The sequence below is a fragment of the Ambystoma mexicanum genome, chromosome 3q, assembly GCF_040938575.1.
Source record: "Ambystoma mexicanum isolate Mex_15411 chromosome 3q, UKY_AmexF1_1, whole genome shotgun sequence".
NCBI classification, from domain to species: Eukaryota; Metazoa; Chordata; class Amphibia; order Caudata; family Ambystomatidae; genus Ambystoma; species Ambystoma mexicanum.
The window spans coordinates 687,400,449-687,427,134 of record NC_090926.1 but is presented as its reverse complement, the minus strand read 5'-3'; the positions used below and the strand labels follow the sequence as shown (position 1 = coordinate 687,427,134).

The 26,686-nt window shown below is 43.3% G+C and overlaps 1 protein-coding gene across 1 annotated transcript in view; it reads right to left on the bottom strand.

The window, feature by feature from the left end:
• Positions 1-26,686, bottom strand: part of LOC138448004 (probable cation-transporting ATPase 13A5) — a 512,982-nt gene that overhangs the window by 371,705 nt on the left and 114,591 nt on the right. Inside the window, exon 7 of the mRNA XM_069604536.1 lies at positions 14,731-14,865. Coding sequence (XP_069460637.1) covers positions 14,731-14,865 — 135 coding nt within the window. The remainder of the gene's footprint in view (positions 1-14,730; positions 14,866-26,686) is intronic.

Here is a 26,686-nt window from a genome sequence, read left to right as displayed (position 1 = left end):
TGAGTCCCAGAGAGAGAAATGACACACTGCGTGTCATTGACATAGTTTGCAAATACTACGTCCTCTTGTTCCAAGAGGGCAAAGAAGGGCGCCATAAAGATATTATATAGGCAAGGCGATAGGCAAGGCGATAGGCAAGATCCTTGCGGAACACCATATTTTAGGTTTATTGGAGGAGCTTCTGCCTGTTCGTAATATACTTTGCTATCCCAATTACATAGGAAGGAGGCTGCCATTGAGCTGCTATCGGCGAAACGTTACCAACGTCCTTCACCCTGGGTACCATAATAGAATGGTCCACCAGGTCAAAGTCCGCCAAAAAATCAAGCAGCATAAACAAGGATGCCTTGTTTTTGTCGATATGTTCCCAGAGCCATGACGTCAGATCGATTAGCACTGTCTCTACTCCGAAACCTTGCTAAAACTGGATTTCCGCTTATTAAGGATAGGGAATTTGTTCAAATGATCTACAATTTGCACATAAGCCACCCAATCCAAAATGTTCCACAGAAAGGCGATATTAGTAATGGGCCTATAATTAAGCGGCACGTCCTTGGGTAGCCCAGGTTTTTTTTTTAAAATAGTGGTTACCCATGCCTTTTTTAATTCCTGAGGCACTGATCCCTCCATAAGGGATGTATTCACAAATTTGCAGATGGCTTCAAGCAGGGTAGGGGAGCAAGTTTTAATAATAATAGCCGAGCAAGGGTCACCCTTACACTTAGTGGCCTTTAGCTGTTCCACTATTATAGATACTTTGGCAACCGTTATGGTTGAAAAGTTAAATTGAGGTATGGCAGAACATCTAACCCGGTCCCTAGTCACACCTTCACCTGAGATTATAGTTTGGTTTTCTTTTTTCCGGGAGATATCAGCAATGATACCATTAAGCTTACCCTGCATAGCATCCTGAGTATCCGAGCACCAGACTACATCCTTCAATATCAAACCAGTGTCAGGAGTATGCATAGTTTTTTGCTCCTTCAAAATCTTAAAAAGCTCTTTTACGTCAGACTGAGCATTCTGTACTCTAGAGTTAAAGGAGTTTTGTTTTGCATTTATGATCACTAATCTATATGTTTTGGCTGTTCCTTTATAGGCTGCCAATGCTAAAGGGTCGGGGTTCAATTTCCAAATACAGAAAAGTTTTAAGTGTGGCAGATTTAAGTTTTTATAATTCAGGGGAGAACCATGAATTCGTTTTTTTTTCCGCCTTGTGCAATCTATGTTTAGGAGGAGCTAACGAGTTTGTGATGTAATCCAAATTTGATGTTAGGGTCTTTGAAATCTCATCAGATGTTTTTTGATGGAGGAGATTAGCCATTGGGCTCAGCAAGGGCTCAATCCGCTCCACTGAAAGATTCTTACGGTTCCTTACCAGAACACCTGGCGTTTTGGCAAACTTTTTTTTCCGGAAATTCCACCTATACTGTAAAGTGTACAAGGTAATGGTCAGACCAAGGGCAGGGCAACACATACGAATCCCTTGAGATCATATTAAGAGTGGATACCCAGTCTAAGGTATTGTGAAAATATTTTTAGTTAAGTGCCCTATAGGTATGAATATTGGCCTAAGCACATTCGCATCACGCTACAAACCTATTGCTACAATACTGGTGGCCACGTTGCCATTTTCTTTTATTCCCCATCTTGGATGCATTGTTCAGTACAGTTCTTTGCTCATTTTGCATTTCTCACTCTGAACACAGTAGAAGACCGCGGCATGAAATTTCTGTTATTTACGAGACAGGAATGCACATTCTGCTGAGCGTGTTGTTTGTCTTACACAGTAGAACCTTGAATCCTTGCAGAAGTGTAGCTAATCTATATGTTATGTGCCCGCCTGTCTCAACCAAATTTCTCCATTGAACCATTAATTGTAATAATGTGCAGCTGCAAATGTGCTCTTCTGGTGGAAATCTTGTTTTCCAAGCTTTAGTGCAGACTGACCTCAGGCTTCAAGAACAACATAGATAAACTGTACGGCAAATGTTACCTTGTACCAGGGAAAACAATATGCCCCCACGCACGACTTTGCCCCGCTCTCAGACAGTAAATTGTCAATGATATGATATGATATTTTATGTGTATCGTGCTCGTACACAGGTACTCGTACACAGGCACTTGTGCACACGGGGAAGAATGCACCAAACATTGGCCCTCATTAAAACTCCGGCGGCAGCCGTGCCCTTGTTAAGGGCACAGCTGCCGCCGGATTTGCATTTTTTCCAGCACCCACGAATGCGCAAGAACTGGGTCATGCCGAGTTTGGCGGACCCAGTAATTGCCCATTCGTGGGTGCCATTATGGCCGGCCTCCCGATCCCCATTCTGCCCCACAGGGCAGAATAAGGGTCGGGAGCATAGTTGCACCGACACCGTTAATAACGGTGCTGGTGCAATCATGAGTTCTTCTTGCGGGTGCCGGCCTGCATGCCTGGTTAGACCAGGCGTGCAATCCGGCACCCGCGAGCATAACTCGAAATGTTGTGGAGAGGTAACAACGGCGCCGGTAGCATTACCGGCGCCGTTGTTGCCTTTCCGCCACACTCATAATGAGAGCCATTGTCTCAGTACAATTACCTACGTGAAAAGGTCATGAACCCTATTGACCCTATTTCATGACGGGGCTGGACAAGTGTATGGTATTGTAATTCCTGAATGTATATATGCATGACACTTTGGCTGTTAGGGGCTCTCTCCCGCCACAGTGTCTGTACGCGTGCATCGTGGGGCGCTGAGACCCCAGACCGGACTGTAATAAATACTGGTTTTTGCCCTCGTGACTGGCTATTTCCATTTCTTTGCAGTAAGCCTCATTTTGTGGTCTTTCAGTATGACCTAAACAATGAGTAGGAACATGGATTTTTTTGCTCAAAAACCCAGATTAGCCAAAGCCATCTCCAAGTCGGATGCAAAATGATCCTCCTTGAGCCCCAGCTAAAAGTTAAAATCTCCCTGTAATAGGCAGCTCATATTGAGAAAGGAAACGAGGTAATTGGACAAGGCCGTAGCAAAGTCCTCTGTCACTGAGGGAGGCCTATAGATGAGCAGAACATTTATGGTTGATTCAGCGTTAAAAACTATTTTTACATGTAAAAACTCTATTCCATTATGATTTGGCGGCTAATTTCCCAAATGGTGAGCGTGAATCTAAAAATATGCGCGAACCCCCCCGCACACTCTTCCCTCTTCCCTATCGTTACGCAACATACAGTACCCTTCAGGGATAGACAGGTTCAGGGAGGGGCCCGCTGCATTATGTCCCCAGGTTTCAGGGATGGCACAAAAGTCAATTAAGTGATCCGCCTTACTATCCCCGAGCACTTTGCATATTTCACTTATGACACATCTGATAATGCGTCTAGAATCTCGGTGGAATGCTTACCTCCACAGGCACCGAGTACATGGGGCAATGGGGACATCCAGCAAGTCATCTTCAGAACGACTAGATCAGGGTCTGCAACCTTTGGCTCTCCAGATGTTTTGGACTAGAACTCCCATGATCCCAATAGATCATGGGAGTTACAGTCCAAAACATCTGGAAATCCCCAGGTTGTAGACCCCTGGACCAGATAAAGAAGCAGATATAGACCTCAACTTTGGTGTGGACCGAGCCCTACCTCTGCCTCTCTCATTCAAAGAAATTAGGAATGTCAACCAGGCAGGCCGAACACTGAGGACAACTCTGAAAACCTGATGAACATGTGAAGGAACACTACAATAATCTGAGAAATCGCATGCAAGGGTCTGATACAGATGAATGAAAGAGACACTCTGTATGAGGAACTTGGGACATCTGGGAATAACTGTGATTACAAGCCTGCTGTGGAGTATGCAGTGGTTCCCGCACACAGACGATATAGTGGAGGAAATAAGCAAACATGCCATGTTTGCAGGTGCACATCTGCTAACGCTTCACCACCACCAATGGAAGTGATGGACTGGGCAAGCAGAATATGGCAGCGACTGACCTTTATGAACCGAACAGGGACAATATGTCTTAGTTATATGAGATTTATATTTTTGCTTCTCAATAATCAGAATGGTTGTATCGACTACTTCCCACAAGTAGCTGCAGCGTGGGATGACGCAGTACGTGTATTTTGTATTTGTATTTAGTGTATGGGCAATACCTACAATTTAGAAAATAGACAATAAGCCACAATATATACATCAAAATTCACAAAACTAGCAATGCACCTAGGTTTCAAACATCTGAGCAAACTGACCATAACGAACATCAGCGTCTTGACCAAAACTAAGAAGGTCTCAAGATAAAATAAGATGTGTGCCCATAATGGAAGGCATCTCTAAATGTGTGGATTATTCCCATACTCAAAGTAGCGACATATATATATATGAAAATGCGAAACAATATGGCTCAGACTTTTGAAGTAACTGGGGTGTGAACAAGGTTTCACGTAAGGCTCCTACATCTGGAATTTATAATACAAATTCCCCATGCCTCCAACAGAATTTGGGGGTGCAGTAAATATCGGGTGGTCATTCCGTTACCTATTAACATCAAAACAGGGGTTTAGGGGAATTAGTAAGCTCTACCCTAATAACAATACTAAATATCTGCATGCATATACACGCGTAACAAATTTCCAATGCATGGAGCTACACTGGTTCACGCCTGACTAGTGGCATCATACGCAACAATGCTGTAGTTCAAAAGGCGTTGAATATGCTTCCTGCATGAGTATGTAATACAATCCGCCTTTGGAGCACGGGAGCAAAGGAGTACATGATTGGTATGTTTGACGACTAAATCCAGTGAGTATTTGTGGTGACGCAACACTAGCGAAATGCACAACCATTTTAGATGTGGCGAAGCTGAATGATTTAAGGCCTGTTTTAATGGTCTCAGCGCCGTATCTCATACTTGCAAATTGGACGGCACTGTGCAGTTGGAGAAGTGTAGAAATCATAGAAAATGATGAGCTTCATAACATGGCTCTATTTGTAGGCTTAGACTGAAGGATGATTGCTAATGCATGGTGGTTATAAGATATATTTACTCAGTAGAAGATGATGATCTCATATGAGACATAATGGGAATGTACCATCCCAAATGAGATTTTGATGCAGGAAAAGGAGAATAGTACTGAACAACTGTCATTACAATAATTCAGGGTACCGTGCAATTTTGAGGAAACGTGAACTACAATGCAACTAAATAACAGCACTTTATTAATGATCAATGGACGTTCAGCAATATATTTGCAAATATTTATGTATTTCTTAATGAACTGTAATGTTTGTGGAATGTGAATAGTTGTATGGGTGCAGTGTAGCATTTATGTTGATGTGTGTTACCCTTGGAGAAGTTCTAAAATTATGAATAGAGGGAGTGAAACATGTAGGGCATGAGGTAAGAATGGTGGATCGTGGGACTTTTTACCACAGCAGCATATGTAGTATATTGAGTGAGTAAAAAGGGTTGTTAGATTAGGTAAAACATTTGTGGCATATTGTGTTTCACGTTTCCCTATAAGAAATGGTGTACATGACTTGGTGGTGTTTATGTTGTGTGTTTTGTGTTTTGTATGCAATATATGTTTACACTGGATATGCGTAACTAAACCATTGTGATTATACACAGTGTTCATTCATTTGAATTAATTGAGCTATAGGCATTGGCATTTTTCTGGTGGAATAAGAGTCTGCTTTGTAGTTGTTAGGTAATTCTGTTAACGCCACTTTTTTGTGGCAGTAGCATAATTACTGTCAATGTTTCTGCTCAGCTGAATTCCAAGATAGGAGTTCAAGAGGAGGATTTATTCCAGGCAAATCCTACACTTTACCTACAAAATCAGCAGAGTTACCCTTCCAGTATTATCGCTGACAATCCACCAAAATCCTTGGAATCTGATGTAAAAATATCAAACCAATCGATGGCAATAGTAATCAATTGGCGGTCATTCTGTCAATTACCCACGAACTTGGAATGATGCCAAATCTATCGAACGCTGCCATCATTTGTTGCCGATTGCGAGGCTCTAAGCACAGCACAGTGGCTCTTTTGACATGATGGATTTGGAAAAACCCATAGGAAGTGAAAGTTGGAATGATTTTAATTAATAATAATAATGTATTTCTTATATAGCGCTACACACCCATAGGTCTCAGAGCGCTGAAATCACAGAAGACATTATTATCCTACCGAGTAGCACTCAATGTGGGGGATAATGATCTAAATAACTTTTCATTGACTCTACGATTTTGAGAAAATGTGTAAAGAATTATCTTGAAGTGACATCGTATATAAAAATAATTCATGATTACCACCATGTTCATACATGGTAACTGATTGTGTAAAATATGTATAAACCAGGATATGCAATTTTAAAAAATCTATTAAAAAGGCGATATGGAAAGCTTATCTCCAAGGGTGTTTAAGGTGAAGCTGAGGAAGATGACCAGGGATAGTGTCTCCCTCACTTATGCTAATTTGTCCCAGTACTGTTGACAGTTGTGTGATTGCCTCAGAATTGCCTAACTCTGTTATCCGGCTCCATCCAAGGTCTGACATCCTGCAAGCATTTCTTCATTTCTATAACTGGAACCCAGAGAAGCTTGCAGTGCTTCTGGGAACGCTGTATCCTTGGGCAGCGCTATGACACAGTGGGCCTCAATACAAGTTTTGCGGTATTTCAGTGATAAATGTGCCAAAATACCACCAAATGGAACTACTGTCCAGCGTATTTACAGCAGGGTTACAAGTGGTAGTGGGTGGTGCAAGTCCTTTTTTTGGAGTCCTTAGGACTCCTTAGGGATTTTGGTGGAATTACCACCGGGGGTAATTCTGCCTATTTCTGTGTTTTTTGGCAGTAAGGTGGAGGATTTACTGGAGGAAAATCCTCCACCTTACCACCAAAGGTGTTACCACCATTCTTTCAGCGCACTGCCCTACTCGTAATGAAGCCCAGAGTTCGGTTGTCAGAAGGAGGCCCTATGATTCTGAATTGGCTTTGGGAGAGCCGTGCATTCACACCTGCACACAGCCAACAAGCTCACAGTGAGCATGAGACCCTGTGCCCACCACACCATGTGCTCTTCAAGCGGAGGCGGCTGCACGCAACTGTCCCTGGGGTCGAAAGAGCTTTAGCGCTTGATATATATACATCAGCCCCTCCCCCTGTTATCATCCCCTATTCCTTTTACTGCCAGGTATGAAGAACGCCTTTAATGTGCTTACACATTAATTCGGTTTGGTTACAAACTAACGATTTTTAAATGCTTTCTAGTGCCTAGATATAGGCGGTGTGCACCATTGTACTATCACACTGTACTAGGTGCCCTGAAAGACCAACCTGCCCTACTGTATTTATTGATCCCAGTGTTCATTTCCGGGCCCAGCAGATCTTCTCCCTTGTTGATGTCACAAATTAATAATTCTGCAGCATCAGCATTCGGACTGTTGTAGAGATGTCTCTTATTAGTCACACCGGACACACAGACCAGCTGTGGAGACTTAAGTTATTTCCAGGCAAGGCTTTATTTTACATATGTACAATCTGTACATTGCTCCAGTTACTCTTGTTATAGTTACAGCACGCGTGGACATTGACAGGGACATGGGAAGGTATAAACATTACTCACAAAGGAGCAGACACACCGGCCATCCATTCAACCCAGCTCAGGCCCCCAACTGACACTCACAGAACATTCACACACAGATGCACCCAACATTCTCCTGAGCTGCATTCATGCACCAACATTCTACAGCAAGCATCCAGGCCAGTGGCAAGACAATACAACATTACAACAACTGTTACGATACCTGTACTCTGTTAAATTCTGCATTCCAAACCTTCCAAGCTGCGCAGATACTGCATGTTAAGCAATATGTTGCACAATGATTCACTTCCCCCTGCACACAACGTTCCCCAAGGCTGTGTAAGGACAGTGTGCACTGCAGAACGCACAGCATTTTCACACGTCCTGCTCTTGCTACTCAGTACTTGGCATTTGATGTGAGAAATTGCGCATTTCATTGCAACACCGGGCAAAGGTGTGTACACCTGAATATTTTATGGCAAACCGTGGTTTAAGGTAGGAGTACCTGTCATATGGTGTGAGTACCGGATACTTTTATAACAGTACCGGTCACTTATTGTCAATAGCCCACAAATGGTAAATGTAAATCGCGAGTAAAATGAATACACATGCTAGTAAATTAAATGGGCTTTTACTTTGTAATACTTAAATAACAAGGTTATCTTCATAAGTCAAGCATTTTAACTGTAATCTTGGTTGAACTGGATTGTGAGGTCACCTTTAATGTCCCGGGTGTTGGTCCTAACAGTGCATGGCGGTGGCTCGAGCTATGGTTGCATAGCTTATCATAACTGGCGAATTATTTTGGTTTTTCGATTTTACTTTGCAACCATAATGTCCCATTAACAAGGTTTTTTCATTCAATGTCACAGGTTTTTATTAGTGCAACTTAACCATAACATCCCTTAAAGTTGTTTTCATTGAATTTCAATGTTTTTTTAAGTGAAAATGTTTCATGATGTTACAGCACTGTTTATAAGCTATAAATAATTTGTATTTTAACATATATGAAAGGATTATAAGCCTCCTTTTATAAGCCAATGTATTTGTTCCGTTTCATACTGATGTGTGTTGTTTTCAGCAGGACATGCAGGGTTGAATTGCCTAGGCCATGAGGCTCAACCATGAACCCAGCCCCAACAAATCACCCCCATTATCCAATGCACCTAGCCTGCATCCTGTTGCAGTGTCCACTATACCACCATAATATGACCAATGGCCAGTGCTCATGGCTTACAGCCATGGCTTGTGTCCACACTCCATGGGGCATGGGCTTCGGACATGCCGCAAGCCCCAATAAGCAAATCAGAGTAGACATTTGTCCTTGCCGAGGGCCGGGCCCACTGCCCAGGCACCAAAGTTGTAGCACTATTTTTTGCACATACATTTTGCCACTTTGAATAAAAGAAAACACAGGACAGATTTGCAAAATCATGCTTTCAGGTCCTTGCTGATGCTCTTTGCGCACGTTTTATTCAAGCCTATCCAGATTTTGAAAATGTTACATGGACGGTCTCTAGCAGCCATGCCCACTTTAACCCCATTTCCGGTCCCTTGTAGCCATGGCAACCTGGCTATGCACCACAGTCACCACATTTATATCACTCTTTTTTTATCTATATTTTGCCATTTTGTAAAAAATAGAACACATGACAGATTTGCAAAGCATACTTTCAGGTCCTTGCCAATGCTCCTAGCACAAGTTTGATGCAAATCCATCTAACAAGTTTACCCCTTTTGCCAATATTCCTTCAAACTTTGCACAAACATTCAAAGTAGAGTATAGTCTTTTTTGCAAACATTTGTGCAAATTCGTTAAACAGCACAAAGGTTATAAGTCACCCAAAAATATTGGGACCCTCCCCCCCTATTTCACCCCCTCTTGATGAAACAGGACCAAAATTTGCACCAACATTCACAGTAGCATCTAAAATCGTTTTGCAAACCTTTGTGCAGATGCGTCAAATGGCACCAAATTTATAAGAGATCCAAAAATGTTGGGACCAGCCCCCTCTAATTTTACCCCCTCTTGACAAAATATCACCAAACTTTGCAGTAACATTCACATTGCAAAAGTTATAAGCCATTTTATAACTGCTCTTCACCAACCCTGTAATGCACACATATGCAGAAATGTCCTCGAACATTTGTCAAGTTCGCGAACACAGAAATGTCCCTCAGCATCTGAGATGATCGTGCACATCTCAGAAGAAAACCACCTGATTTTGGCCTTTTTCTGGACATATCCCATCCCACCCTCATCACCTCTCTACTCCCCAGAAATTGTTTCATTTGTTTGACAAGTATAATGTTGTATTTTTTAATATGTTTTTTACCACAATGTTCACGGACTACGGGCGCTGTTCGTGAATCCAACATGGCGTCCGTTTTAAATGTTTTCACGCACCTCACATTTTTTTATTGACCAAACAACAACCGTGGATGATGTCCGCTAAGGTTATGCGGCTCTCTAACTGGTTTAGTCGTGTCCGTGGACATGGAACCAGGAAATGAGTCCACGACCAGACAGTGATATCAATCATTTACATACATTTTGGCAATTTTAAAAAACTCTATCAGACAGATTAACGCCAAATTGGGCAAAGTATGCTTTTGGCACCAGGCTGCTGGACCTCACACAATTTTGGTGCAAATCCGTCCAGTGGTTTGGGCTGTAGCCACGAGCAAACATTTTTTCCATTCATGTTTATCCAGATTTCAAAGGTTTGGTACCCCCCCTATAACTTTTCCCTCCTTGACAAAATTGCACAACACTTTGCAAAATGCTTCAGAGGTAGCTGTATGCTTTTTGTGGAAGGTTTCGGAAGGATTCGTCATACAGTGCCAAAATTATAAGCCACCCAAAAACTGCTGTTTGGTTGGGTTGAGCAACTTAACCATAACTACAGGGTCACTACTGTAGACCCTGTAATATATATTTAAAGCATTATGGAAATTGATCGTGCAGCCGCAAATCCTGATGATTAGAAACAATCAATTAACTGAGCAGTAACACTGGGTGTCCTTGCTTGTTTATGGTTTAGCGCGACAATGCTTCATACATCATTCTTATATGTGCATGAGTGTTTTCATGTAAATGAGTGCAATTAATGCATGCAAACAGCCATGATGTAAATAATAATTAAGAAAATGGCTCTCCTGCACGTGCAGTTCATACCTAACTGAGCCTTAAGGCAATGGAGTGCTGAAATGCATATGGCATCGGGCTTAGTGCTGCTGTCACTGCTTCTAAAGCCAGGAGTAGCAGAGACAGAGCTAGGGATTGCTAGGGCAATACCAGGGGTTGCACTGCTTCCCCTGACATTCCCCAAATGGCGTCCCTGAATTTCTAACATGACAATCTGCCCCGACCTGAGCACATCTCTTCCATCCTCACAGAGCCATTGTGGGTCGGAATTCAAAATGGAACGCTCTTCAAGTCCACACACCTTGCTCTATTTACTTCCAGGTTACAGAGCAGGGCAGAGAGCTGTAGATATCAGAGGTGGTACAGGGGAGATATTGATATAGGAATGAGCGTGAGGCTTCCAATCTGATTGCCACACACTGATCCCAACGACACTGTTCCAATCAGTGGACTGGCATGGCCTATTTGGAGCAGAAGCTTGCCATTGTTCAAACGATTCTAACCCCATCTGGGCCACATGTATAAATACAGATTGCTGATTGATTTTGGCACAAACCTTCCTCAATGATTTCCATTTTCCCTCCATTTCTTTTGGGTTGGGTTTTGTGTTTGCTGTTGATTCAAACCTTGATTCAAGTTGTTTGTGGAACCCTTATAAGTATTTAATACCCATTCACATTGTACAATGTAGGAGTATTGGGCACATACAGTAACCATTCTACCGTCAATTGATGTTACATTATGTAAAGCCTGGGTTGAGGGAGATGTGTGGTGAACCATATTAATCGCAAGGGTGGAGCGGCAGGAGTTTAGACAAGCTGTGGCCCGAGGGGCGGGGATCATCCTATGTTCCCCAGGGCCCAAACTGTGACATTAGATGCTGGGAGGTGCTGGGCGTGGCTGGGAAGCGGCTGCTGCTGCTGTTCGTGAGTAAACAGGAGCACTGCTCACAGTGTAAAAACGGTCAGGTGCAACCTCACAGGAAAAGAAAACCTATGGGACGGATATGAACTGAGACTCCTCGGCCCCGTGGTCTCTGTCTGCAGCTCCTTTTACTCCATTCGATCAAATGAGGTCATTTCATGGATTCCAGTGCCTTCCATGGTTGCAAATGGAAGCTGTGCACAGGATTCAAAACCCCCACCCTGTTGAGAGCAATTTCCCTTCTCTGTCGTCATGATGTTGGATGTTAAAGGTCATACAGAAGCTGCATTTGCATATTCATATTACACGCTCTTTACCACATGAGAAACCATAATACCCTGGGCATCATTCGCGCTCCAAAACACCCGTGTACTAGCGCGATATAAATAAAATATCATTTCATTTCCGGTTTAGTGGGAGTACTTATGCTAATGCCACTGAACTGAATTACCAACATTGGAAGCAGTAAGAGCTTCTGCTGTGTTAACCAATGACTACAAGCCGGGTCACTATCACACAGGTTCATCAGAGTTGTGTGCAAGCCTAAAAGAAGAACAGCAATACTTGGGGTAGTTTACATAGATATGAAGTTGTACCATATCAGGTGTGCAAAAAAACAGTCCGGGGTTTTAGGTGCCCACCATATTAAATTCTGGTCCATTTTGTACTGAATTTATTATCAATACAGGAATACAAAATGGCAAAGACTTGCAAAACACAGTTTAGGACCTCTGGGTTGGCAGATTTTTAAGAAGCAGGAGTGTGGCTGAAATACGAATGTTAGGTGTAAATAGTGGATCATGATTTGCATTACTACCTTTAAAATGTTTATGTATTTTCATAATCAGCAGTTTCTAGCATGCATTTGACCTTTGTACACCAGAAGATAAAACATGCACATGCTCGTATACTGGCAGAGCAAACCCGTTCTCTTACTTTTTCAGAGCCGATCAAATAGCATTTAATTGGGGGCTGTTCAGACGCTACACACACTCACTGTGATGCAGTCAATGCAATTCATTTGCATGTGACCAGTCTTTTTATGACATGTGAATGTCACTTGCTCTCACCCCCAGCACTGTTTCTATTTAGATTCACCCAGTTCTGAATGTACCAAGACCTGTGATTGATCAGCTCCCTCTTTCCCCTCCTGTGTCTTATTTTCCCTACTCGCTTTCCCTCACAAGGCGCCACAATGCAACTCCGTTTTGCAGTTGGCGCTGTATTGTATTGTTTATTTAAATAGCACCTGCACAGGTAAGTGTTTCAAAGCGCTGAAGGGGGGTGGGAACATGGGAGAAAACAACAGTCACTTAAATTGCTTGAAGCTCTGAGACGATAATGGTCTGCACAGAGTAAGTGTGTAAAATACATTCAACAGTGTGGGATATAGCAAATAGGCCTGATGGCCATTGTGTACAATTAGGGATGAAGACAGGGAAGAACAGACAAGTCGATCTTCAGCCGTGGTGTGTATGGATCGAGAAGTGCACAGAGGGTCACAGGGAGGGGAGGGTCAAGTGCACCCGGTCGCTTGAAACTGGGGTAGCGCTGAGAGAGCCACTCTTGTGGGTTAATTTCACAGTATGTTGAGTGAGGGTGGGGTCTAAGGCCCTGAGGCAAGTGTGAGAGGGTTGGCGAGGGTGCTGGGGACCAGTGAGACTCTGACATATACCCAGTGGCCTGTCATCATGCTCTAAGGAATAGGAGTGAGAGAGGGAGTGAGAGAACCAGTTAGCAGGGTAGAGGGAGAGAGAAGGAAGAGGAGAAAAAGAAGGTCTTGAGGAGTTTCTGGAATTTCATCAGGTCCGGCTCAAGACGTAGGGCGACAGGGAAGCTATTCTAGAGGGAAGCACCTGCTGAGGATAAGGATCTCCCTCCAAATCTCTGCTTGGAGAACCGGCTAACTTGCAGAAGGTTGGAGGTAGATGAGTGGAGGGCTCGTGAGGGATAGTATTTAGGTAGCAGCGTTGCAGTTAAGTAGGTCCCAGACCCTTAGAAAGCCTTGTGAACAATGCAAAGAGTCTTGAATTTGATCCTTGCTGCCACAGGGGAGCCAGTGCAGGGATTGGTTGGTCATATGAACAAACATGTCACACCATGTAAACATTCTTGTCTTTCTGTGGTTATTCATGGTTATACAAAATCTTAGCAATCAGAGTCAACCATTAGGCCATGCGTTTCCATGGTCTGTCCCTGAGTGATTTAAAATTAGTGGTTTTGAGTGGTAAATCCGAGTTATCCATGGATGCTGTCTGTGGTTGATAATGGACGGTTTGTCTATGAATTTAAAAAAGGGTAAGGGCAGTATTAGTTTGTTTCTAATCCTTAAGAAGCTGTTATATGTTCATAAAGTTACACAATGAGCAAAATCGTTATCACAAGAACTCACAGTACTGGGTAAAACCGTGTTATTTGTATGACATCTTCTAAAATCGGCAGACCCACAAGGAAGTCACTGTTTTACACAGTGGTCAAAGTGAACGAAAAAAAGTAGTGGAACTATGTTCGCTGCTGGCCTGCTGCCGCTCGCCACAAACAGCATCACTGTGCCCCTCCGACGTGCAATACAAACCCGTAAACAAACACACCTGCTGTTTAAAGGAACGTTCAGTGCAGTGCAAGTTTCAACTTCTTTCTACACTTTTATTTTCAAACTAAACCATTCCAGAACTGTTTTGTTTTAAAATAAAAGTATAGGAACAGTAAAACTTTATTTAAAAAAGTAGAAGAGCACCACTGACAACCGCTCCCACCCACTGGTTTACCAAAGCTTGTCCTAAGCGTTGCCTTCAGAGAGGACGCTCAGTGAATAGTTTGGCCTGGAGAGGGCCTTTAGGTTTTCTGGGCTCAACCCAACCCACAAAAATGCTGTTCCACAACGCTACCCCAGGAAACAGTAGTCTCTGCGCACAATGCCATCGGAAATTCGTTTGCCTGGGTTATGCAGGATGGACAACCTACATATCTCTGTTCTGTCCAGGATGTTCAAGTTAAGACACAGACACAGACAGACAGACACAGACAGACACACGCACACTATGTCTCATCTTAAGCGTATCTTCCACATACCTTCTGATTGGCACTCACCTGTCGGAGGTCATATATTGTTATGATGATAGAAATAATCGTCATGATGATGATGGTGAAAGAAACTTCCAGGTATCCATGAGCTATCCAAATGGCCAAAGCATAGGCTTGGAACAAGTAGAAGGGATTTAAAACCTGGGTAAAGAAAAGACAATACAGGGATCAGGATAAGGTGCACTTACAAATTGTTCAGGTGATAATACGTACTGATGTAATTCGGTTCAAGGTTGTACCTTTCCATCCTAGAAAAAACATGTGTTTAGTAACTGTGTTTCTTTGAAAATCTTGTATAGGTTACTTGGTTGCTTCTGCAAATACCAGGGTTTGTTCAGAAGACCTACAAATTCGGACTCCTGCGCACCATTGCACACGTGCCTTGCAAGAGTGCTGTTTGTGCTAGACAGAAGGAGACCCTTACTTTTGTTGCCTTTGCGTTGCTCATGTTGGCTCCGCCCCTTCCCAGAAGACTTACAAATTCGGATTCACGCGCGCAATTGCATGCATGCCTTGCAAGAGTACCTGCAGAGTGCGGTTTGTGCTGGTCAGAAGGAGACCCTTACTTGTGTTGCCTTTGGTATGCTCTCTAACTGCTTGTTGCACCACCTTATCTCTAATCAACCTGTTTTAGCACTTAGTACTAAGCCCTATAAATGACTATAATCTTTTAGTGATATACTTTAACCGCTTATAGCAGGATCTAGTATTCCCCACGTCTTTCCGACAATTACACGACGACCAGTGTTCACATAGTACTGTCCAGCATAGATTGTGGTATTCTAGCCCCACCAAGGCACCAAATGTGAACTGTTGGCTGTTAAATCACCCGCTTAGTTGGAACGCATAACCGGTCATGTAAATCAGTAGCCTAATTGACAGTGTCTGACATATATATCCGGCTCTGATTCTATTCTACTTATCAAAATGCTTTAAAGGCAGACCACATACTCTGCATACTCAGTATCTCCTCGGCTTTGGAATCAACCAACTCTCGATAAGTTACCCTGGTCCCCTTTCTACTCCATCTCCGTCTCCCCCTCGCCTCTCACTCCCTTCCTCCCTAGACCAACTCTCGATAAGCAACCCAGGTCCTCTTTCCACTCTCACCATCTCTGTCTCCCCCTCGCCTCTCACTCCCTCCCTCCCTAAACTGAAGCCATTTCCTCCACAGGAGCTTGTCTCGTTTGCCGCTAGGTTGTTGCCAGCGACTCAGCATCCCTCAAGCCCATTTCACCTTATACTCTGTAGAGTAGCGCGATAGCGGGAAATCATGCTTTATCCACTCGCTAATAGTTCATAACAGTCTGACGTCAATCGTCAATTTCACATTAAGTTTCCATTGGTCCTTAGTACACTCCACGCAACCACTATGTCTAGTGTATCTGAAAGCATTAAGTTAACTTCCCGCCCCTGCCCAGGAAAGCCATTCACTTGAACCTAAAACCCTGCGGAGCGGGCACCGAAAAATATGCCCGGCAAAGACAATCACGCATTCCGAGCCCCAGGTTAAAACATGCAAACTCACCACCAACTTTGCGAAAATCCCCCCCGCCAGCCCTGATGACTTCATACTTGCTGCCAAAACTGTTACCGCAAACCTCAACCAGTTCCTTAGTTGCTTAGGCTCAAAGCTAATAAATACCTTATTATACGCCCTTTCTCTAGGCGTGAGTCTCATTAAGCCTGAATCAGCACCTTTTTGTCCATCCGATGAATATACCTCTGATACAGAATCTAACACCAGGGCTTGTGAAGTCATAGAAACTAATATTAACTTCACCCAAGCTGTAGTTACACTGCCCTGATTCATCCTCCTTCTGTAGCTGAACCTAGTCTTTCACATGACTGTTGCAATTTGCTTGATCTATCCTCTATTAGCACTAACGTTGGATATTTAGTCCCAGATCTCGAGCCCTCCATTCACTCTTTTGCCGTAACCAGATGCCCCGAACTTGAGAAATACGATGTGCCTGCCAGCATCTCCCCTTCTGCCCTCTCTCCTATCTCAATCCCCTCCTGCCCTCCATCTCCCCGCCCTCCCCCACATCCCTTCCCCCTGAGACAGACGATTGACTCAGCTCCTCCTTGCACTCCTAACCCCCATAGCCTATATGCAAATCCCTTGCCACCAAACGATTCTTTGCCACCTTGCAGTTCAAACACTGCCCAACCCAACTTGGACGATACAAGTTCCTCTAGTAAAACATCAGACAAAATGTTTCCCGCCTTTGAATGTCTTCTGCGCACTTTAATAGAAAAATTGGACCTTCAATCGGTCCTCCTCCATAAAAGTATCAATCATGCCAGAAAAAACATGTGCAAGACCAATGCCAAAACACTTACCCTGTTGAACTTTCCCTCCCTGTTAGTCAAGTTAGCAACCCTCTACATTTCTCAGTGAATAGGTCTCCTTACCAAGTCCCCTCTCTGGGCCTTAACACTCATAATCTATGCCCTACACAGAAAGGTTGCACCTTGAAGCGTAAAAAGAAGGCTATTTCTCAAGCCTTCATGTACGCGAAAACCGACATCAGTAGCTTAATCAAATCGCTCACTCCTGTAAGTGAAGCGAGCTGCATGTTAAGTGTCGGTTCTGCAGTAAGCCTTAGTCAACCACCCCATTGTGCCAAAAGTCTTAACCCTATGTCCTTTGTAGACTTGGTGACAATAGACATATATCCAACAGATGACTCAACCATATCTAACCTCCCGGCTGCCCCCCCCGTGTGACCCAATCTAAACTGCCAAATTTGTGGATTCCCACATCCTCTAAACATCCTCTAAACCCATCTTGAAACTACCAGTTTGCAACCATGTTAATCATATTAATACACTAATGTATAAAGCATTGCAATTAAAAGCAATATCTTCTGATGTATACTTGCCCCCACTGAATCGTGAGGCAGTTTTAAAATTATTTCTTTCAGTTGCACCTCTCCGTGTAATCCATTCTAGAGACATCCAAATTGTTGACCAAGTATAACACAGTCTAATTAATATTCTAATTTGTTACTCAAATATGTGATGTCCCACCAAGATGCCCTATTCAAACTGGGCTATATGTGTGCAGTATCTGAGATTGGCCCGGTAAAGATCAGGCAAGAGACAATTTTGACTGTCTCTAACGCTAACATAGCTAAAACCAAACCTCTAACATCTTGCGACCATGAAAAACAAACCATGGGATAACACATATGCCTCATTTCTGCTGTCAACAAACCTGTATGAAAACTGCCACTTCTTTTCCAGCCCCAACATCTGCGATGATTAACGCAAGTACTCAACCAACTAACCAGGGGCCAACCATTCCACAAAAGGTGTCCCCAGCTTTCTCTTCATGATCAATGAGACACTCGAATATGAAGCAGGATACTGGCAGTGGCTACTAGCAATCTTCAAACCTCACTTCTCCCAGATGTTGCAATGACATTCACCTAATATTCTCTTGGAGCACTGGAGAATCTGCAACCATATTTATCCCAGAAGGACTCTTAGTTCAGATGTTTAATATTGCAATTATTGTGCTTCAAGAAACTTGGCTGACCACCTCTGTTGAATTTGATGGTTGTGCAACACTGCAAAAACCTGCATCTAAAGGCCCGAAAGGTGGCCTATTGATCTCAGTATTATCACCTTGGACAATATCCGAACTAGAGGTCTCCACCTCTATGGTGTTAGCAGTTAAGCTTCAGCACACATCACATAGCTTTATCTTAATCACCATCTACGACCCGCCAAATAGAATAGCTACTAACGAGAATGTCGCCCTTGTGAAGGCAATTCTATCGAGCTTCCATAGACAAACTCCTGTTTGGAATGCAGGTGATTTCAATTCCTCCATAGACTTGTCCGAAACAACTTACTCTGGCGAACAAGTTTCTAAGCCCACAAAATCTATCAGAGAGCATAGATGTTGTGCCAGAGCCTGGGTCGCAATAATAGACACATTTTGCTTCATGTGCCTGAATGGCTACTATCCTGGCGATGATCCTAAGGCCTAATCTTAGTGGGTTACCTCATGTCAAAGATATGGCAATAGTACCAAGGACGGAAGGTGACCATATTCCACTATGTTTCTTACTTAAACACCTAAATGTCCCAGACAACTGTGAACACCTATGACCCCAATGGTGGCATTCACACTAATACGTCAGGCAATCGTATTCGTTGGAATGAGAAGAAATCAACTAAAGCCAGAAATATTGCAGAGAACTTTATATTACTCACTGACAACTGTGCGGCAGAAACCCCCCGAGATACCGTTGCAGTGTTCTCTGATATACTAACCCAACTGAAAGAATCAATAGAACCACACAGAAGCTATAGATCTGCAGATGAGAGTACGACTCAATCCACCACCAACCGTGTAAACTTTGATCCAACCATTGCCCAAGCAAAACGGCAACTGCGACTCACCATAGGTGAAGTCCTATACACTAGTCTATGGGCCTCATTACACGGAAGGTGGTAATGGTTAACGGCCACCGTTAATGGTAACGGTGACCGTTAACCATTGCCGCCTTACTACGAGGTCCCTTAGCGGGTTGGTGCTTTAACGCCTGCTTTTTGCAGGCGTTAAAAACCAACCCGCTAAGGGACCTCGGAGCTAATTACGGCACCGCAAAATTGCGGTGCCGTAATTAGCGCCTTCCCCATTCCCATAGAGCCCTATGGGGCAGAAATGGGAATGGGGAAGGGCAATGGCGGAAGGGGGATTTACCGCCCCACCAACCTTGGAATGGGGCGGTAAATCCCCTTTCCGCCAAGGCGGTGCCGGTAATTTACCGGCATGGTCCAGGGTGCTAATAGCACCCTGGATCACCGCCTTCCGTGTAATGAGGCCATGTCCCTTCTCCCCTGCCGAGATCACCCAATACATAAAAAAACAAAAGCAAACCCATTGCAAATGGGGGTGTGGATATAAATTAAAATGTAATGCTGATAAGTGGAAATCAATCGCCTAATTAACTATCCAAAAAGACAATACCAAAATATGGTCTATTTTGAGGGGTTCTGAATCACGAAGGACAACAATAAATGGTGTAACGGAACCTGATTGGGTCCTCCATATTGCCTCTACCTTGGGCCTTGTTCTCCCCAATAACAACCCTCACCCTCTAGCGGACTGTCCTTCGATCTGTAAAACAGCCGTCTCAGATCTAATCTATATTATAGAGCACTTAAACAGTTCCAGAACAGCTGGACCTGACAGCATATGTAACACCCTAGTAAAACAATCTCATGGCACATGGTCTCCACTTGCTGTTTACTCACATAAGCCTGACTGGCCATATACCAGAAACAAGGCGCAAAAACCATATTATACCCTTGTATAAATAAGGCACTTGGAACCTGGCATCCAATTACAGGATGCTGGCAATGTTACACGTTCCTGCAAAGCTATTTGCGAAAATCCTGCTCCAAGAACTAAACCAATGGATAACAGAACATTACATACTTCCTCCAAATCACATGGAATTTATAAGGACAGCAAGTACGACGCATAATGTAATAATTCTGGTAGCCTCTATGGAATATGCCTGGAAACGCAGAGATATTCCAATTTGCTGTGCATTTGTCGAATTCTCAGTTGCATTTGATTCTGTAATACGAAGCAAATGATGGCATAAACTACTCCAATGGAACAACCCTTCTGGCTTACTCAGGATGCTGATGTTATTGTATTCAAATACCTCTGTTAAGATAAGGTTAGATGCAGAGGGTAGACTTTCTACTTCCATGCCAGCACACTGCAGGTTTAAGCAGGGGTGTATTGTGGCTGCCACACTATTTAATCTGTATTTAGCAGATTTCTGGGCTGCCTTTACTGCTTTACAAGTGTGCCCTGGGAGGGGTCGACATAGTACATGTTGGTTAGCCTATGCTGACGACTTGCTTAAGGACTCCAAAATTTGATCTCTGCGCTGGGAGTATATGCTGCCGCAAACGGCCTCAAAATCAATATAGAGAAAAGTAAAATCATGACGTTCTTCCCTAATCCCAACAAGCGCAAGAATATCACCTGCAAACTAAATGGCATTCACTTGCAAAGTGAACCCTCTGATAAGTACTTACGGTTGCATGTGGAACATACTCTGAAGTGGGCTAAGCATTGATCAGAGACGAAAACAAAATGTAACAGAGCGGTCCAAGAAATGCGCCAATTTATAGGATTACAAGGAGGAGTTTCTGTAATGACAATTTTGCTCGTGTACTCCACCAAAATCCGACCAATTCTATGTTACGTAGTCGAGATATTAGGGCACCATCTTGAAACTGAATTGAAACGTTTTGAAAGTCTGATGTTGCACAGACTCTTACACATGCCACAAACACTGTAAATCGAACATCTCTATCTTGAATTTGAATTTTACGGCATTCGCCAAGATTCCATTATGAAAACTGTAATGTTCTATGAAAAATTACAAAAGCTGAACAATGGAACAATGATGGTGAGCTATATAAATGCATTTCTTGCTATCGACAACTGCAAGAGAATAGGAACTTTAGGATCTCTCTGTTGTCTCCACTCACAATGGCAGGTTGGGTGTGGCAACCTATCTTCCGAAGGTGATACACGTTTGGTTAAATCTCACCTGAAAAAAAGTCTGACAATGATGAGTAAAAATGAAAATCGTAACTATTTGCAAACAAAACCCAAAAGCGTGTCATTTTGGGTATATATTGGTGCCCGCCTGATTAAACAAACTTATCTTGTAGCCTATTCTAACAGTGCAGTAGCCAGACAGTGGGCCTCATTACAAGTTTGGCGGTAGCCTTGCTGGTAAAACTGGCAGGCTGCCAACAAACTTGCAATTTTTTTTCCGGCACCCGCGAATGGCCAATTACCGGATCATAATGGCCCCGCCGGACCTGGTAATTTCCCATTCGCGGGCGCTGGAAAAAAAAGCTCCCCATTTCTATTTGAGCCACATAGGGCTCAATGGGAATGGGGAGGTCGGATGCACCGGCACCATTCAGAATGGTGCCGGTGCATCCGACATGCTCTGATTGCGGGTGCCAGTACGCCCGCCAGGCCAGTCCTGGTGGGCGGGAAGCCACCCGTGAGCAGAACACATAGTTTGCCTGTCCGGTAACAACGGTACTGGCAAGCTTACCGGTACCATTGTTACTGGATCGGAAAACGTATAATGAGGCCCAGTATATGCTTTTGAAATTTAACATCAGCGCAGTATTGATTACTCAAGGTGCCCGTATAGGCCTTGCACAAGAAGCACATTTCTGTTGCGTATGTCGCTCCTCAACGTTAGAAATAATTGAACATTTATTAATAGAGTGTGAAAGTTTACAACGCTTAAGATGTAGCTTTATTAAATCATATAATAATTTTAATTGTAACAACTTTACTGCATTGTGGGTGTTGTTTATGAGCGGTTGTGCCCATAATTTGATTTACCATATGGTAACATTCTACTGGAAATGTGCTAATGTTTTAAAAATATTATTTTATTGAGATTTAATATTCTAACAACATAACTTCAATCTTATCTATGATCAAATTATTTTAGAGTAATTTTACCCTACCTGTGAACAATCAGTATAGTATCAGTGATGTTTCTGTAACATGGTTTTAATCACAAAATTGTGTTTTATGTGTTGTTGTAATATGTATCTTTTTGTCAAAATTACAAGTCATTGGGCCTCATTACACGGTAGGCAGTAGCCATGGCGCTATTAGCGCCATGGCTACCCCCTTACCGCATTCGGGTCCGTGTTCCCGAAATAGGGACTTACCGGGTCATTCCGACATTGGAGGACCAGGTAAGTCCCCATTCCGGGAACCATTCCCCATTCCCATTTGGGCCCCCATAGGGCTCAATGGGAATGGGGATGGAGCTAATAACGGACCCGTTATTAGCTCTGAAGTCCCTCAACGGGTCCCTTCCATAATGCCTGGTAAAACCAGGCGTTAGGGAAGGGACCCACTAAGGGACATCGTACTAGGACGTTAAGGGATTACCGGCACCGTTGCCCTTACCAGTGCCAGTAATCCCTTACCGCCTACCGTGTAATGAGGCCCATTGTGTTTTACTTTTTGTTGTACATACAAAACCTTTTTGGTTATAAGTATATTACAAATAAATAAATTACAACACTTTAGATCATAGCTGCCTCCTTTCTTTTGGAGAACTATGATCCAGCTAACGAGACAGACATGAACCCACGCCATCACTACACATTCTTCCCTCACTCCATCCCTCTCTTCCTTCCTTTGCCTGCAGCATCTTTTTCCCACTTTCCCATCCTGTTGCTCATTTTGTGTCCTCCAGCAGACTGCGGTCTGGATGCCATGGCTGAGGCACAGTGTGCCACTTCATTGACAAACCTAGGAGCTCAATGGTGATGATTTGGTGCAGTATAAAATCCTATTAACAAAACATAACATTTATAAGTTTACAGTAACAGGTTCTAAAGCAAGAAGCAGATCATTCCACAAACAACTCTGCAACTTCGATAACCCAAACGTAAGACATCAGATGCTTGTCATGAAAAGAAGGAGACCTCAGAAGGGGGAGGACAGTGTAAGCCCAAAAGCCAAGAAAATCTAAGATGTGTAAGGGGTCAGTAATGCGAGGTGGACAACTGCTTGCAGTTTTCTCAAGATCAGACATTTTATTAAAGTAAAGATTTGATAAGCAAGCTTTGCTTGCCCTACTCTATCTGGGAATTCCCTACTTAGTTTAAAGACTAAGGGAACTACTCCTATCATGCACAAACTGGCCCTCATACTAACCAACAAAACATTCAAAAGGTAATAATAAGCAACATAATTAAACAGTATTTTGGATGACCTTCACCTGTCCTGGATAAATCTCCTCCCCGGGTTTCAAAGTCAACTTCAAGGAAATGTTCAACGGAAAAGAAAAGTCTTGAACCAGTTCTTATCAGTTCCTCAACATTTTCAAAAAGAAAGAAAAGTCTTAAACCAGTTCTTTTAAGTTTAAAGTCAAAACAAAAAGTTCAGCTAACAAAAATCCACTGGTAACAATTCATCAGGCTCCAGTTGAAAATATATCCTTCCAATACCAGCCAATAAAATAGCACCAATGGTAATCCTGGATATCTTCTTCCCAAGATTATTTGCCACAGTTCAAGGAATAAGTTAACAACTTCTTCTTCTTCAAGAACTCTACAATTAGTTACAACCTCAGCAGCACATTTGGTATTATTGTCAAGATGCTTCTCTTTGGGCTGTTGCTTTCCTCTTGAAAATCACCCTTTTACTACTGTTACCGTGAGAACACTCTCCTTTATTTCACATTATGCCACTACTTTAAACAACTTCAATGTGACATCCACTTACAATTTTATACACCACCACCGTTCAGGTGCTTCTGCTTCAACTTTAAACTACAGTATTGTTAGGCATATAAAGACAAGACTCTTGAACCTCTAATGGTAGTCAAGACACTCCTCTTTCCTATGCTCCAAGAAAAGGGTAGCCTCTTCTGCCTGTCTCACTGCCACAAGTATAACCTGCCCCTGCCACAAGACTGACTTTCTCTCAAGTTAAGCAGTCTTCAGCATTACAGATTATATTTCCTAATATACTTTACAAGCAACTACTCTGAAGCTGCATTGCCACTCTCCCAGTTTCAGGTAACATTTCCACACTTATATCAGATGACACTGGACCTTTAACAACCTCACAGATCAGGTGGATTCATCTACATAGGACTTGTTTCAATATGGAAAAGGTTCGACTCTTGGCTTAGGTAATGCGTGTTCCCCTCGGCAGTACAACACCTTCTGGACTTAAAGAACATTTTTCAGAATTCTACAAGATTCAGTCTTCAAAGGAAAAACAGATGTATTCACACGCGTACACTCTTAAGATAGATCTCTAATCTTAAACGGTTGCAACTGATTGTATTCCCATGTAATATCACAGAGATGGTTCCAAACTCCCTTTGGGAAACACAATTGGCCACACGCAACCTTCCTTTGATGCTGCATTCACTTGTAACTCTTGTGAAAGTCAGTGTTAGGTTTTTCGGAATGTTTGGAAATAAGATGCTTTTCTTCTTACACAAACACTACGGCTTTCAATATTAGTGCACATCTTAAATTTCCACTGTTAGAAATGCTTTCTACGACGACAGTTTATACACGCTTTGACACTAACGCAAGTTACTTTTGAGCTGGTAATAGTTACCGACAAGGCTTGCTAAGTGGACCTGAATGGCGAGCTTCACTCACCTGCTCCGGGAACACTACTTTTGCAGGCTGCTTCACGTTCCCTACTTTTTCAGCTTCTACTACTGCTTTGGGCACACTTAGGACCCACACCCTTCTGCAGCACGGGTGTCTCCGGTCTGGCCATTCCACCTGGGAGTCTCCTTCACTCCTCAGGCCCTCGGCTTGTCTTCTGCTGCGTGCCTTGAGCTTCAGCACAGTCGTGGCTCTGCAATGTCAGCTACCCGGCGCACATGGGGAAAACTCCACTCTCGGCACGTCTTCCTCAGTGCAGCCACGGCAATGCAGGTTTTGAGACCGCACACCCCTCTCAGAACTTGCAGATAAAATCTGCTGTCTCCACGTCCTTTCTGGGATCAAACTTCTTTGTGAATTGCCAGTCTTGTGCTCTTCTTCTACTACTGCTACTGCCAACCTTCCAACTACTGCTCCAGCTCCTTTCGTCTCTCCTCTCCTGCTGCAGCCGTTTATGCCTCAAAGGTTTGGCAATTGACATTAAATAGAAATAAGCAATAACCTCTTCTTGCACAAAAAATCTCCTCACTAACCTGGGCCCTGTCTCCACCCAGGTGATCCTCCCACAGTAACCCACCTGCATGGTTGGGACCAGGAAGCATCTGTCTTCCCCTGCCCACCTGGGAGGAGACTTTAGGCAGGGCTTCAGTGAGGGATTGCAGGATTCTTCAAAGTGGATCATTACAAGTTTTCCAGTATCCAGACGGTAATTCTGGTGGGATACCAGGAAAATGACCTACCGGTATTACTGGGATATTAGAGGTGGTGGAAAGGGCAGTAAGTCCCCATTCCAGGGATTGCCGGTATTACCAGCACCGGGAATTCTGGTGCCGGTAATACCAGAATGCATTTGCTGGTGGGGGCCTGATTTACCTCACCTCCAGCTCTTGGCTGGAGGTAAAACAGTGACTCCCACCGGCAAACTTGTGTTTTGCCGGTCTGGGAAAAGTGTGGAATTGTCGGCACTTTTACCAGACGGGCAAACGTGTAATGAGGGCCAAAGTGTCTTAAGCGAAGAGCAAGATCTCTTCTCCCAATCAGCTAAATTGCAGAACTTTGTCCTTGTAAACTACTGTATTCTGCTTCCATTGTTATTCCATTGGAAGGGTTTGACATTGTATGGGGAAGCAGTACTGTCTGTTGTGTTCTTCCCTTTTCACCCGTTCCCATTATAATTAATTAAAATATCCATTACATGTGTCTCATTCAATCGCTATTGACATTGGACATGTTTATACCATTGTAGTCTTTCAATTTGTGAGTGTAGATGACATTGTCATGCTCTAGTGTCAAACCATTTGATTATTTTGCCCACACTGGTGTAATGTATCCTAAATAAGCCACTTAAAAAGAGAACCCCTGTCTGTCTGTAATCTCTGATCCTGGTCAACTACTTTAAACTGCAGTGCACACACAACTTTACTGCAAGGCAAGCCCTCTAGAGACACACATTTACTTGCATACTGGGTAGCCAGAAATGACCAACTGAAAATACGCAAATCCAAACCTTTGCAACACGCAGAAAGCCGTACATTTACAGAAGCCTAATACAAGACTCCCGATAATATCAGTCAGGCACCCACACGTCCGTATGACCAAAACGTACACACACAGAACCTATGACGCATGGGATGATGCTGGCCCACAGGCAGCTGAGAGTTGAGAACAGCCCAAATGGCCCTTATATACCACAGTCCTGTTGATGCTCCCGGTCCCCGAGTTTCAC